Source organism: Somniosus microcephalus, unplaced genomic scaffold, assembly GCF_052327205.1.
Source record: "Somniosus microcephalus isolate GS21.2 unplaced genomic scaffold, FLI_Smic_1.0 unresolved_chr2, whole genome shotgun sequence".
NCBI lineage: Eukaryota > Metazoa > Chordata > Chondrichthyes > Squaliformes > Somniosidae > Somniosus > Somniosus microcephalus.
In genome coordinates, this window is record NW_028225180.1 from 82,265,083 (window position 1) to 82,278,575 (window position 13,493).

The window sequence follows — 13,493 nt, forward strand, 5'->3', positions numbered from 1 at the left end:
GGCTGTGGGAGGAGATTCAATGGGTGGGTAGTCTGTGATAGGGGAGAGTGTCCATGGGCTGTGGGAGGAGATTCAATGGGTGGGTAGAGTCTGTGATACGGGATAGTGTTCACGGGCTGTGGGAGGAGATTCAATGGGTGGGTAGAGTCTGTGATAGGGGAGAGTGTACATGGGCTGTGGGAGGAGATTCAATGGGTGGGTAGAGTCTGTGATAGGGGAGAGTGTACATGGGCTGTGGGAGGAGATTCAATGGGTGGGGAGAGTCTGTGATAGGGGAGAGTGTACATGGGCTGTGGGAGGAGATTCAATGGGTGGGTAGAGTCCGTGATAGGGGAGAGTGTCCATGGGCTGTGGGAGGAGATTCAATGGGTGGGTAGAGTTTGTGATAGGGGAGAGTGTACATGGGCTGTGGGAGGAGATTCAATGGGTGGGTAGAGTCCGTGATAGGGGAGAGTGTCCATGGGCTGTGGGAGGAGATTCAATGGGTGGGTAGAGTCCGTGATAGGGCAGAGTGTCCATGGGCTGTGGGAGGAGACTCAGTGGGTGGGTAGAGTCTGTGATAGGGGAGAGTGTACATGGGCTGTGGGAGGAGATTCAATGGGTGGGTAGAGTCTGTGAGAGGGGAGAGTGTACATGAGCTGTGGGAGGAGATTCAATGGGTGGGTAGAGTCTGTGATAGGGGAGAGTGTACATGGGCTGTGGGAGGAGATTCAATGGGTGGGGAGAGTCTGTGATAGGGGAGAGTGTCCATGGGCTGTGGGAGGAGATTCAATGGGTGGGTAGAGTCTGTGATAGGGGAGAGTGTACATGGGCTGTGGGAGGAGATTCAATGGGTGGGTAGAGTCTGTGATAGGGGAGAGTGTCCATGGGCTGTGGGAGGAGATTCAATGGGTGGGTAGAGTCTGTGATAGGGGAGAGTGTAGATGGGCTGTGGGAGGAGATTCAATGGGTGGGTAGAGCCCCTGATAGGGGAGAGTGTCCATGGGCTGTGGGAGGAGATTCAGTGGGTGGGTAGAGTCTGTGATAGGGGAGAGTGTCCATGGGCTGTGGGAGGAGATTCAATGGGTGGGTAGAGCCCATGATAGGGGAGAGTGTAGATGGGCTGTGGGAGGAGATTCAGTGGGTGGGTAGAGTCCATGATAGGGGAGAGTGTAGATGGGCTGTGGGAGGAGATTCAATGGGTGGGTAGAGTCCATGATAGGGGAGAGTGTCCATGGGCTGTGGGAGGAGATTCAATGGGTGGGTAGAGCCCATGATAGGGGAGAGTGTAGATGGGCTGTGGGAGGAGATTCAGTGGGTGGGTAGAGTCCATGATAGGGGAGAGTGTCCATGGGCTGTGGGAGGAGATTCAATGGGTGGGTAGAGTCCATGATAGGGGAGAGTGTACATGGGCTGTGGGAGGAGATTCAATGGGTGGGTAGAGTCTGTGATAGGGGAGAGTGTAGATGGGCTGTGGGAGGAGATTCAATGGGTGGGTAGAGTCTGTGATAGGGGAGAGTGTAGATGGGCTGTGGGAGGAGATTCAATGGGGGGGGTAGAGTCTATGATAGGGGAGAGTGTCCATAGGCTGTGGGAGATGATTCAATGGGCGGGTAGAGTCTGTGATAGGGGAGAGTGTAGATGGGCTGTGGGAGGAGATTCAATGGGTGGGTAGAGTCCGTGATAGGGGAGAGTGTAGATGGGCTGTGGGAGGAGATTCAATGGGTGGGTAGAGTCTGTGATAGGGGAGAGTGTCCATGGGCTGTGGGAGGAGATTAAGTAGAATGAGAGAAGAGTTGAAATGCATGGATTAGTCAGGGGATCGTGCCACATACACTATTTATGGGTACATGTATCTTTTAATGTGTCAGGCCAACATCAGCACCCACCCAAAATAACACCGAGAGCCTCTGCTGTAATAAATCTTTTATTTGATTAAAAATGATAACGCAGTTATTTCACATCCACAGTCCTGTGCCTGAGTCTTTCGCGCCTGGTAATACTTTTTATACTGTATATCTACCTTTAGGTTCAGCATTTCCCCACGGCTCTTGGGGCAGAGGGCAATATTGGAAGCAGCAGTTTTAGCGGATCCGCCCTTTGCGCTCGCACTGAATTTAGGCTCCTGTTGGGTGCTGGTTTCACAAAGTCCCGTTTCCCTGGTTTCACAAAGTCCCGTTTCCCTGCTTCCTCCCCAGAACCTTTATCTATCTGTTCCTTGATTATCCATATAGGGAGGGGGTAGTTGGCCCCACTCAGCATCACAATCTAGTGACTCCAGTAACCTTGTGTGAGAGTGTGACTGTGTGTGTCCCGTCAAACACTCCCAGGGCAGGTACAGCACGGGTTAGATACAGAGTAAAGCTCCTTCTACACTGTCCCATCAAACACTCCCAGGGCAGGTACAGCACGAGTTAGATACAGAGTAAAGCTCCCTCTAAACTGTCCCATCAAACACTCCCAGGGCAGGTACAGCACAGGTTAGATACAGAGTAAAGCTCCCTCTACACTGTATATCTGCACTCAGTACGTAAATCTTGTGGCTCACTTAAGATCACATCCTCTTGTTTGCAATTTACCACAGTGGTGATTATTTACCTATATTTACCTTAGCCATTCCTGTTATCTGATCGTGTACAATCATTTTGCCATATAACTGGAAGTGCGGTACAAACCCATTCACAGTTTATTCTGGGACGCGGTCGTCCACCCGGTCCTGGGACGTTGGGTGAATTACATTTGGACATGGGATTGTGAGGGCTCGCGGATATGTTAACCCTTCCAGGGCAGTGCTCCGCCTAACCAGCCGGCAAGAACATTGCTTGAAAAAGGATAATTACTGTGAATCTTCAAAATGGTACACACAAATACTAAAATGTATATAACATACTGCAATTAGGAACGGGAGGAGGCCATTCAGCCCCTCGAGCCTGTCCCGTCTTTCAGTTAGATCGCGACTGATCTGTATCTTAACTCCATCTACCCACCTTGGTCCCGTATCCCTTAATACCCTCGCCTAACAAAGATCTATCAAACTGAGTTTCAAAATTTTCAATTGATCCCCCAGCCTCAACAGCTTTTGGGGGGAGAGAGTTCCAGATTTCCACCACCCTTTGTGTGAAGAAGTGCTTCCTGACCTCACCCCTGAACAGCCTGGCTCTAATTTTAAGGTTACGCCCCCTTGTTCTGGACTCCCCCCCCCCCCCGACCAGAGGTAATAGTTTCTCTCTCTCTTCATTACCGTATCCTTTAATCATCTTAAACACCTCGATTAGATCGCCCCTTAATCTTCTATACCCGAGGGAATACAAGCCCAGCTCCCTCTCGGCTGCGCTGCCACACAGCTCTTTGCCGGCCTGGGTCCAATTCTTCTAATAGTAAACTTTGCGCATGTGCGAAACCGTGAATGGGACGCGTAGCCCCTTAAAGGGGCCGCGCACCCAAAAAAAATCAGGGGGAACATGGAATGCAACTCGATGCACCCTGTCCTTGTAACTTTATCCTTTTAATTCTTCCTCAATTTGAAGGATGCTCGGGGGTGGGGTGGTGGGTTTGCTACTCAAAGATTTACATTAAAATGTTATTATTACATCAAAAAGTTCTGTTAAAGAAATGTCAATTTGGAGCACGTGCATTCTGCCAGAAACACCAAGCCTGGTACCCCGCTATAGGGAGGGTGTGTCTGCCCCATTATCATGAGTGAGGAACCCCACCCACCCACCCCACCCCACCCGTACGCTGCGGGGTAAAATCCCGCGTATCAGACCAAGGAGGCCACGCCGGCCGCCTGGCTTCGGCCTCCCGCCAGCGGCCTGCCCTCCTTGGCGGCGTCGGGCCCCGGCTCCTCCTTCGTCACCTCCGTCGCCGCCGCCTCCCCTCTGAGCTTGGCCAGCAGCCCCAGGCCGATCGAGTCCCACCCCTCCGGCAGCAGCAGCAGCAGAAAGGCGAGGCAGAGGATGAGCAGGGCGGCCAGCCTCACGTCGCTGAGGTCCAGAGTCGCTCCGCGGTAAACGTCGGTAGCTGTGAGGGGAGGAAGGGAGGGAGAGAGAGAGAGACGGCGGTTGAACGAACGTCGTAGAATTGCATCGCTTCTTTTTTTACAGCATAGAAACCGGCCGTTCGGCCCAACTGGTCCACTGGGTTATTCCCATGTCAATCACGCGCCTGGAAACCACACTGCTGTAAGTGACTGGGATTGATTTTAACCACAGGATTTGTATTCTGTAACTACCCTCCTCTCACTGCACTTTGCTGATTAAATCACCCTGCTTTTATCGGGAGACTCTGCTGTAGTTTCAGTCATGAGTTCTGCTTGCTGTAGTTCATAGAGACTCTTTAAATAGACTGCAGACTGTTTGCTGCTTAAATAGACTCCGTTTGCTGCAAAATAGACTGTTTGCTGTGAGTCCTGCCGTAAGTCTGGAGCAGGAACACTGGCTGATTCTCCCCTCTCCCTAACCCAGGGGTCACTGGGCAGTGATCAGGAGCAGGAACCCTGGCTGATTCTCTCCTCTCCTTAACCCAGGTGTGATGAAATATGCCATTCATCAGGCACTGTATTCCCTGTGTTTAGTTTAGTTTCAGTTTCATTTCCTTACCTGTATTGTATTGTGTGTAGGGCTCCGCCCATACCTGGCCCCTACTTAAGCAAGCCCCAGCGTGTCTCACAGCAGTACAGCAGATCTCTGGATGAGAGACACTTCTCCAATGTGTATTACTTTCTGAGTTAATAAAAGCCTTGCTTTGCTCCGTTAACGTCGAGTCTCGGATTCATTGAGGCACATCAATTTTATTAACTCAATTTTCAACGCAATGGACCAACTCTTGAAACCCAAACGTTTGGATTTGAACCCGCATGCTTCGGACGCATCGGCACGATTCGGACACTGGTTTAAGTGTATGGAATTCTTCCTGGACAATTCCGCAGCCATCACAGGCGCTACGGCCCGACACCGTTGGGGCCCCGCTCTCCCCCCAGAAGCCCTACGACAGCCGCGACGCGTCGGGGCCCCAACTGCTACTTCTGCGGGCAGCCGAAGCACATCAGAAACCTGTGCCCGGCGAAAGGCACCACCTGCTTTAAGTGCGGTAAGAAGGGGCACTTCGGGAAGGTGTGCAGAGGGAACCCCGCTGGAAAACCCGCCACCGCCGCGTGTGCGCCGTGGGAGCGGCCATCTTGGACGCCATCTTGCCTGACCTCGTGGGGTCCGCCATCTTGTGAGCAGACAGCGTGGACGCCATCTTGTCTCGATCAGGGCCCTACAGTGGCATCGGTCACAGTGGACCAGACCAGACCGCACCCGCTATCCAAATCAATGGTGGACATCGAGGTAAACGGGTGCGGGGTTAAATGTTTAATTGACAGCGGAAGCACGGAGAGTTTTATCCACCCTGAACTAGCACAACAACTCTCTCTAACGGTGGTCCCTGCTCGGGGCACCATCTCTATGGCTGATTAAAACCCAGACATCGACCATTATGGGTTACTGCGCGGTACAATTGTCCGTTAACGGAACTGTATACGATAATTTTAAATTACTAATCATGAAGAATCTATGTGCGAGCGTGATCTTGGGCCTGGATTTCCAGTGCCACCACCAAAGCATCACGCTCAATTACGGGGGGTCCCAGCCGCCCCTCACAGTGTGCAGTCTGGCTACCCTGAAGGTAAAGCCGCCTTCGCTATTCGCGAACCTTACTCCCAACTGCCGGCCAATAGCGACCAAAAGCAGGAGGTACAGCTGGGAGGACAGGCGGTTTATCGCGACCGAGGTAGACAGGCTCCTGAAGGAGCGCATTATCGAACGCAGCAACAGCCCGTGGCGCGCCCAAGTGGTGGTGGTGAGGGGTAGCGAGAAGAAGCGGATGGTGATAGATTATAGCCAGACGGTTAATCTATACACCCAGCTAGACGCCTACCCGCTACCCCGCATATCCGAGATGGTGAACCAAATCGCCCAATACCGGGTGTTCTCCACCATCGACCTCAAGTCAGCGTACCACCAGCTTCCTACCAGACCAGAGGACCGCCCGTACACCGCCTTCGAGGCGAACGGACGCCTCTACCAATTCCTCAGAGTCCCCTTTGGGGTGACGAATGGGGTCTCGGTCTTCCAGAGGGAGATGGACCGCATGGTCGATGACCACCACTTGCAGGCAACCTTCCCCTACCTCGACAACGTCACCATCTGCGGTCACAACCAGCAGGATCACGACTCGAACCTCGAGAGGTTCCTGAAAACCGCACAAAAACTCAACCTCACTTACAACGAGGACAAGTGCGTTTTCAACACCACGCGCCTCTGCATACTAGGCAGCGTGGTGGAGAATGGGGAAATCGGACCAGACCCCGACCGATTGCACCCCCTACGGGAGCTCCCCCTGCCCAACACTCCCAAAGCTCTGAAAAGGTGCCTGGGGTTATTTTCTTATTATGCCCAATGGGTCCCCAACTACTCCGACAAAGCCCGCCCCCTCTTGAAAGCATCCTCTTTTCCGCTCTCTGCTGAGGCCCACGCCGCCTTCAAAAGCATTAAGCGGGATATTGAGCGGGCCACGCTACAGGCAGTTGACGAGAACACTCCCTTTCAAGTGGAAAGTGATGCGTCTGACTTTGCCTTGGCGGCCACCCTCAACCAGGCGGGGCGGCCCGTAGCTTTCTTCTCGACCCTCCAAGGGCCCGAGATCAGACACTCCTCCGTGGAAAAGGAGGCCCAAGCCATCGTGGAGGCAGTGCGCCACTGGCGGCACTACCTAGCCGGCAAACGCTTCACCCTACTTACCGACCAGCGGTCGGTAGCGTTTATGTTCAATAATAAACAGAGGGGGAAGATTAAAAATGATAAGATTCTTAGGTGGCGGATCGAGCTCTCCACCTTCGAGTATGACATCATTTACCGGCCAGGGGCCCTTAACGAATCCCCCGACGCCCTCTCACGAGGGATGTGTGCCAGCGCCACCGGGGATCAGCTACAGACCCTCCACAACGACCTCTGCCACCCAGGGGTCACACGGCTGTTCCACTTCATAAAGTCCCGCAACTTACCCCACTCGATTCAGGAAGTTCGGTCTCTGACCAGGAACTGCCGCACTTGCGCTGAGTGCAAGCCTCGGTTCTACCGCCCAGATAGAGCCCACTTAATCAAAGCTACACGGCCCTTTGAGCAGCTCAGCTTAGATTTCAAGGGCCCCCTCCCGTCAGTCGACCGCAATGTTTACTTCCTGAACATTGTGGACGAATACTCCCGTTTCCCATTCGCCTTCCCCTGCCCAGACATGACCAGCGCCACAGTCATTAAATGCCTCAACAGCCTGTTCTGCCTGTTCGGTATGCCGAGCTACATCCATACGGATAGGGGGGGCGTCCTTCATGAGTGAAGAGCTACGCCAGTACATGCTGTCCAGGGGGATCGCCACGAGCCGTACCACCAGCTACAACCCCCAGGGTAACGGCCAGGTGGAGCGAGAGAACGGGACAGTATGGAAAGCAGTCACTCTAGCTCTAAGGACCAAGGGCCTCCCTATCTCCCGCTGGCAGGAAGTCCTCCCAGATGTGCTGCATTCGATACGGTCGCTATTGTGTACTGCCACTAATGCCACGCCTCATGAACGAATGTTTGTCTTTCCCCGGAAATCCACCTCAGGCGTATCCATGCCGTCATGGCTCTCCACCCCAGGTCCGGTATTTGTACGAAGGCATGTGAGGGGCCACAAGACGGACCCCCTCGTGGAGTCAGTGCACCTACTCCACGCCAACCCCCAATACGCGTATGTCCGGCACGCCGACGGAAGGGAGGACACCGTGTCAATAAAAGACGTCGCCCCAGCCGGTAACGACAACAACCACGACAATAGCAGCAACAACGATCACAGCAATTCTTACCCACCCACTACTCTTTCATCACCCCCGGAAGAACATCGACCAACGGTGCCCCCACCAACTACCCCTTCAACAACCCTGGCGGCGCCCCCGGCAGAGACCCAGGAGGCCACCGGGGACACCCAGCCGACACCCGCGGCACCACAACAGCTACGTCGGTCACAGAGGACTATCAAACCCCCGAACAGACTAAATCTGTAGAAGGGGTGAATGTGATGAAATATGCCATTCATCAGGCACTGTATTCCCTGTGTTTAGTTTAGTTTCAGTTTCATTTCCTTACCTGTATTGTATTGTGTGTAGGGCTCCGCCCATACCTGGCCCCTACTTAAGCAAGCCCCAGCGTGTCTCACAGCAGTACAGCAGATCTCTGGATGAGAGACACTTCTCCAATGTGTATTACTTTGAGTTAATAAAAGCCTTGCTTTGCTCCGTTAACGTTGAGTCTCGGATTCATTGAGGCACATCACCAGGGGTCACCGGGCAGTGATCAGGAGCAGGAATTCTGGCTGATTCTCTCCTCTCCCTAACCCAGGGGGTCACTGGGCAGTGATCAGGAGCAGGAACCCTGGCTGATTCTCTCCTCTCCTTAACCCAGGGGTCACCGGGCAGTGATCAGGAGCAGGAATTCTGGCTGATTCTCTCCTCTCTCTAACCCAGGAGTCACTGGGCAGTGATCAGGAGCAGGAACCCTGGCTGATTCTCCCCTCTCTCTAACCCAGGGGGTCACTGGGCAGTGATCAGGAGCAGGAACCCTGGCTGATTCTCCCCTCTCCGTAACCCAAGGGTCACTGGGCAGTGATCAGGAGCAGGAACCCTGGCTGATTCTCCCCTCTCTCTAACCCAGGGGGTCACTGGGCAGTGATCAGGAGCAGGAACCCTGGCTGATTCTCCCCTCTCTCTAACCCGGGGGGGTCACTGGGCAGTGATCAGGAGCAGGAACCCTTGCTGATTCTCCCCTCTCCGTAACCCAAGGGTCACTGGGCAGTGATCAGGAGCAGGAACCCTGGCTGATTCTCCCCTCTCTCTAACCCAGGGGGTCACTGGGCAATGATCAGGAGCAGGAACCCTGGCTGATTCTCCCCTCTCTCTAACCCAGGGGGTCACCGGGCAGTGATCAGGAGCAGGAACCCTGGCTGATTCTCCCCTCTCCGTAACCCAAGGGTCACTGGGCAGTGATCAGGAGCAGGAACCCTGCCTGATTCTCCCCTCTCTCTAACCCAGGGGTCACTGGGCAGTGATCAGGAGCAGGAACCCTGGCTGATTCTCCCCTCTCTCTAACGCGGGGGGTCACTGGGCAGTGATCAGGAGCAGGAACCCTGGCTGATTCTCCCCTCTCCCTAACCCAGGCGTCACTGGGCAGTGATCAGGAGCAGGAACCCTGGCTGATTCTCCCCTCTCTCTAACCCGGGGGGGTCACTGGGCAGTGATCAGGAGCAGGAACCCTTGCTGATTCTCCCCTCTCCCTAACCCAGTGGGTCACTGGGCAGTGATCAGGAGCAGGATCCCTGGCTGATTCTCCCCTCTCCCTAACCCAGGGAGTCACTGGGATCAATCGCAGCCCTAACTAATATCCGATTCCTCAGTCAACACGTGCCGTACTATGAGGGAGATTGAGGGTAGCCTCACCAGCGTTCACAGGTACGCTCAGGAAGACTCCCAGTGACACTAGGGTGGGGAAGGTTACAGCAACTCCACAGTTGACTAGGACATTGAACACTGGAAGAGAAAAAAGCCGGAGATCTTGGATCAGTACAGACACCGTATTCACCAAAACAAATCACACCCGAGCCTCCATCACGGCCTGCAGTAGCAACCCGGGACCCTCTACACTGTCCCATCAAACTCTCCCAGGGCAGGTACAGCATGGGTTAGATACAGAGTAAAGCTCCCTCTACACTGTCCCCATCAAACACTCCCAGGGCAGGTACAGCACGGGTTAGATACAGAGTAAAGCTCCCTCTACACTGTCCCCATCAAACACTCCCAGGGCAGGTACAGCACGGGTTAGATACAGAGTAAAGCTCCCTCTACACTGTCCCATCAAACACTCCCAGGGCAGGTACAGCACGGGTTAGATACAGAGTAAAGCTCCCTCTACACTGTCCCATCAAACACTCCCAGGGCAGGTACAGCACGGGTTAGATACAGAGTAAAGCTCCCACTACACTGTCCCATCAAACACTCCCGGGGCAAGTACAGTACGGGGTTAGATACAGAGTAAAGCTCCCTCTACACTGTCCCGTCACACACTCCCAGGGCAGGTACAACACGGGTTAGATACAGAGTAAAGCTCCCTCGACACTGTCCCATCAAACACTCCCAGGGTAGGTGTGGTGTATGTGCCTTTAAGAGCAATTATGGTGTATGTGCCTTTAAGAGCCCCAGGTGTGCGTAATGCCGGTAATTGCCACTTGGGCTATATAAGCCTGTGTATTGTGTATATCCTTTAGAAACCCCCCCCCCCCCCGACTTGCTTAGTAAATACCTATGAACCAACTCCTGTCTTCAGTGTCTTTATCTACACACGGACACTACAGTGGCGACGAAGTGGAAACGGACTTACCTGCAATTCGGCAGCACCTCAAGGACATCGATTCCTCCAGCGTCCAGAAGACTCAAGGAAGTAAGAGAAACTGTGGTTTCACCAGCTGGCCAAGCTGGTGACAGGTACTGCGCTAATCCTTCCTGGGCGTCAGGCTGGAGCTCCAGCGGCGGGCTCTACAGCTGAGACAGGCAGCGAAATCGGAGGCAAGCAATAACGGACTGGGAGGGTGCACTCGAGAGACGGCCGTCGCGGCAAGCAGGTCAGCGTTTAGACCTCCGTCGGGAACGAGTCTCCAACAGTGAATAAACGGAAACCACAGTAAAACAGCGTTGTTATCGGTAGCAGCGGCGGGAAAGCGCGGGAAGCGCCATATCGTTGCTACAGAGAGAAAAAAAAGCGCGGGAAGCGCCATATCTTTTCTGAAATGCCTAAATCTGGTAATATTGAGGCTTTTGATGGCGAAATAGAAGATTGGACCACATACATGGAAAGAGTAGAGGTTTATTGCACTGCAAATGGAATAACAGATGAAAAAAAAGCTTCAGTACTTCTGAACTTAATGGGCGCGAAGACATACGGGCTGTTACGAAATTTAATCACTCCAGCCAAACCAAAGGACAAGACTTTTAAAGAAATTGTTGATACCCTGCAGGAGCATTTAAACCCAACACCGCTGCTGATAGCGGAACGATTCAAGTTCTTCAAGAGAAATCAACACAAGAGTGAAAGTAACGCTGATTACCTAACCGAATTAAGAAAGCTATCAAAGTACTGCCAATTCGGAGCAGGACTATCGGATTATCTTCGAGACAAATTTGTTTGCGGTCTCTTAAGTGAAGGAACACAAAAAAGACTGCTTTCTGAAAAAGATTTAACATTGGACAAAGCTTTCAGTATGGCTGTATCATACGAAGCAGCAGCAAAAGGAGCTGCAGAGATACAACAAGAGACACAGGACTTCGGCACCCATAAAATGACACAGGAGTTCGGAAGATATTATCGCTGCGGCAGATCCACCCATAACCAGAGGGACTGCTGGTTCAAGGGCAAAGCATGCAGGCAATGTGGTAAGATTGGACACATTGCACGGGTATGCCAATCTGGACAAAATAAATCCACTGACAGAAAACAAAAAATCAATAAAGAAAAGTACAGGAAGGTACAAATGATGACGGACAATAGCTCCGAAGACCAGAATAGCGATAGCGACTCCGGAAACAAGAGACTAAGCTGTCTCAAATTACATAATGTACTTACCAAAGAGGATTACCAAACCATTTGGGTTACCCTCACAATAGCAGGGTCCCCAGTTAAAATGGAGCTAGATACAGGATCAGCTCTAACCGTAATAAATCGACGAGATTACGAGAGGCTATTTTCGCATATACCTCAAAAAGACACATCCATTATCTTAAAAACATATACGGGGCAGAAAGTCTACCCCAAAGGAAAAATAAGGGTGCCTGTGGTATACAACGGCAAAGAAATACAAAAGTTGTATTTATACATTCTACAAGATGGTGGTCCACCGTTGTTGGGACGTGAATGGATAAGGAAGATACGTTTAGACTGGCACTCCATTCAGGCACTGACGGTGACCAGTAAGGAAAAAAACAATGATGACATCATACCTGAACGATTAAAAGACATCTTGGCCAACGCCAAAGAAGTGTTTCAAGAGAAACTAGGAACCTTGAAAGGCATCACCGCCTCAATAAAAGTGGAAGATACAGCAATTCCAAAATTTTTTAAGGCAAGACCGGTGCCATACGCAATACGTCCAGCAGTCGAGGCAGAGCTGAAGAATTTGGAAAAGGCAGGCGTATTATCCAAAATAGATTGGAGCGAATGGGCAACACCCATCGTTCCAGTCATGAAAAAAACATTGAAAAATAACTCTGAGGAACAGAAAAAAATTCGCATCTGTGGGGACTTTAAGGTGACTGTAAACCCGGTCCTTCACACGGTACAGTATCCTCTTCCGAGGATAGAAGATATTTTCGCCTCACTATCCGGAGGGAAACGTTTCACAAAAATTGACTTGGCACAGGCATATCTACAGATGGAGGTTGAGGAGACCTCTAAAAAGTATCTCACAATAAACACACACAAAGGCCTGTACCAGTACAATCGACTGGTTTTTGGAATAGCATCAGCTCCAGCTATCTGGCAAAGAGCTATGGAGCAAGTCCTGCAAGGGATTCCGGGGACTCAATGCTACCTAGACGACATCCTTATAACAGGAGAAAACGACAACGAGCACCTTGCCAATTTGGAGCAGGTGCTCACTAGGCTGAAAGAACGGGGCCTACGAGCAAATCGCCCCAAGTGCGAATTTTTCCAAAATCAGATATCATATTGTGGCCACATAATTAATAAGGAAGGGTTGCATAAGTCACCTGAAAAAATTGAAGCAGTTATAAAAGCCCCAGCACCTGAAAATGTTTCACAAGGTCATTCCTGGGATTAATAAATTACTATCATAAATTTTTACCGAACTTATCAACTATTCTACACCCTCTTAATGATCTTCTACAGACAGGAGTGATTTGGAAATGGAACCAAGACTGTAAACGTGCCTTCCATAAATGTAAAGACTTAATCACATCCGAGAAAATTTTGGCTCATTACAACCCATCACTACCAATCAGACTGGCGTGCGATGCATCCCCTTACGGCATAGGAGCGGTATTGTCCCATAGATTCCCTGATGGCTCAGAACGGCCGAAAGCTTTTGCGTCACGCTCATTGAACTCAGCTGAGCGTAACTATGCCCAGATAGACAGGGAAGCACTCAGCCTGGTATGGGGAGTGAAGAAATTCAACCATTACCTACACGGACAAAAATTTACCTTGCTGACTGACCATCAACCCCTCATCTCCATATTCAACCCTAAAAAAGGTGTCCCCATTATGACGGCACAAAGACTACAGAGGTGGTCCCTTTTTCTAGGGGCACACCAATACAACATTGAATACAAAGGGTCAAAACAGCATGGGAATGCTGACGGTTTATCACGCCTACCGTTGCCAACGATAGAAGAGGCACCTACAGTAGACCCAGTAGAGATATTCCACTCTACCATA

General features: G+C 51.7%; 1 protein-coding gene across 1 annotated transcript in view; it reads left to right on the plus strand.

Annotated features, from left to right (window-relative positions):
- The window catches only part of LOC147092918 (serine racemase-like), a 79,947-nt gene extending 75,290 nt beyond the window's left edge, over nucleotides 1–4,657 (plus strand). Inside the window, exon 8 of the mRNA XM_085976229.1 lies at nucleotides 4,083–4,657. Coding sequence (XP_085832355.1) covers nucleotides 4,083–4,178 — 96 coding nt within the window. The 3' untranslated portion in view covers nucleotides 4,179–4,657. The remainder of the gene's footprint in view (nucleotides 1–4,082) is intronic.
- Nucleotides 4,658–13,493: the final 8,836 nt, after the last annotated feature.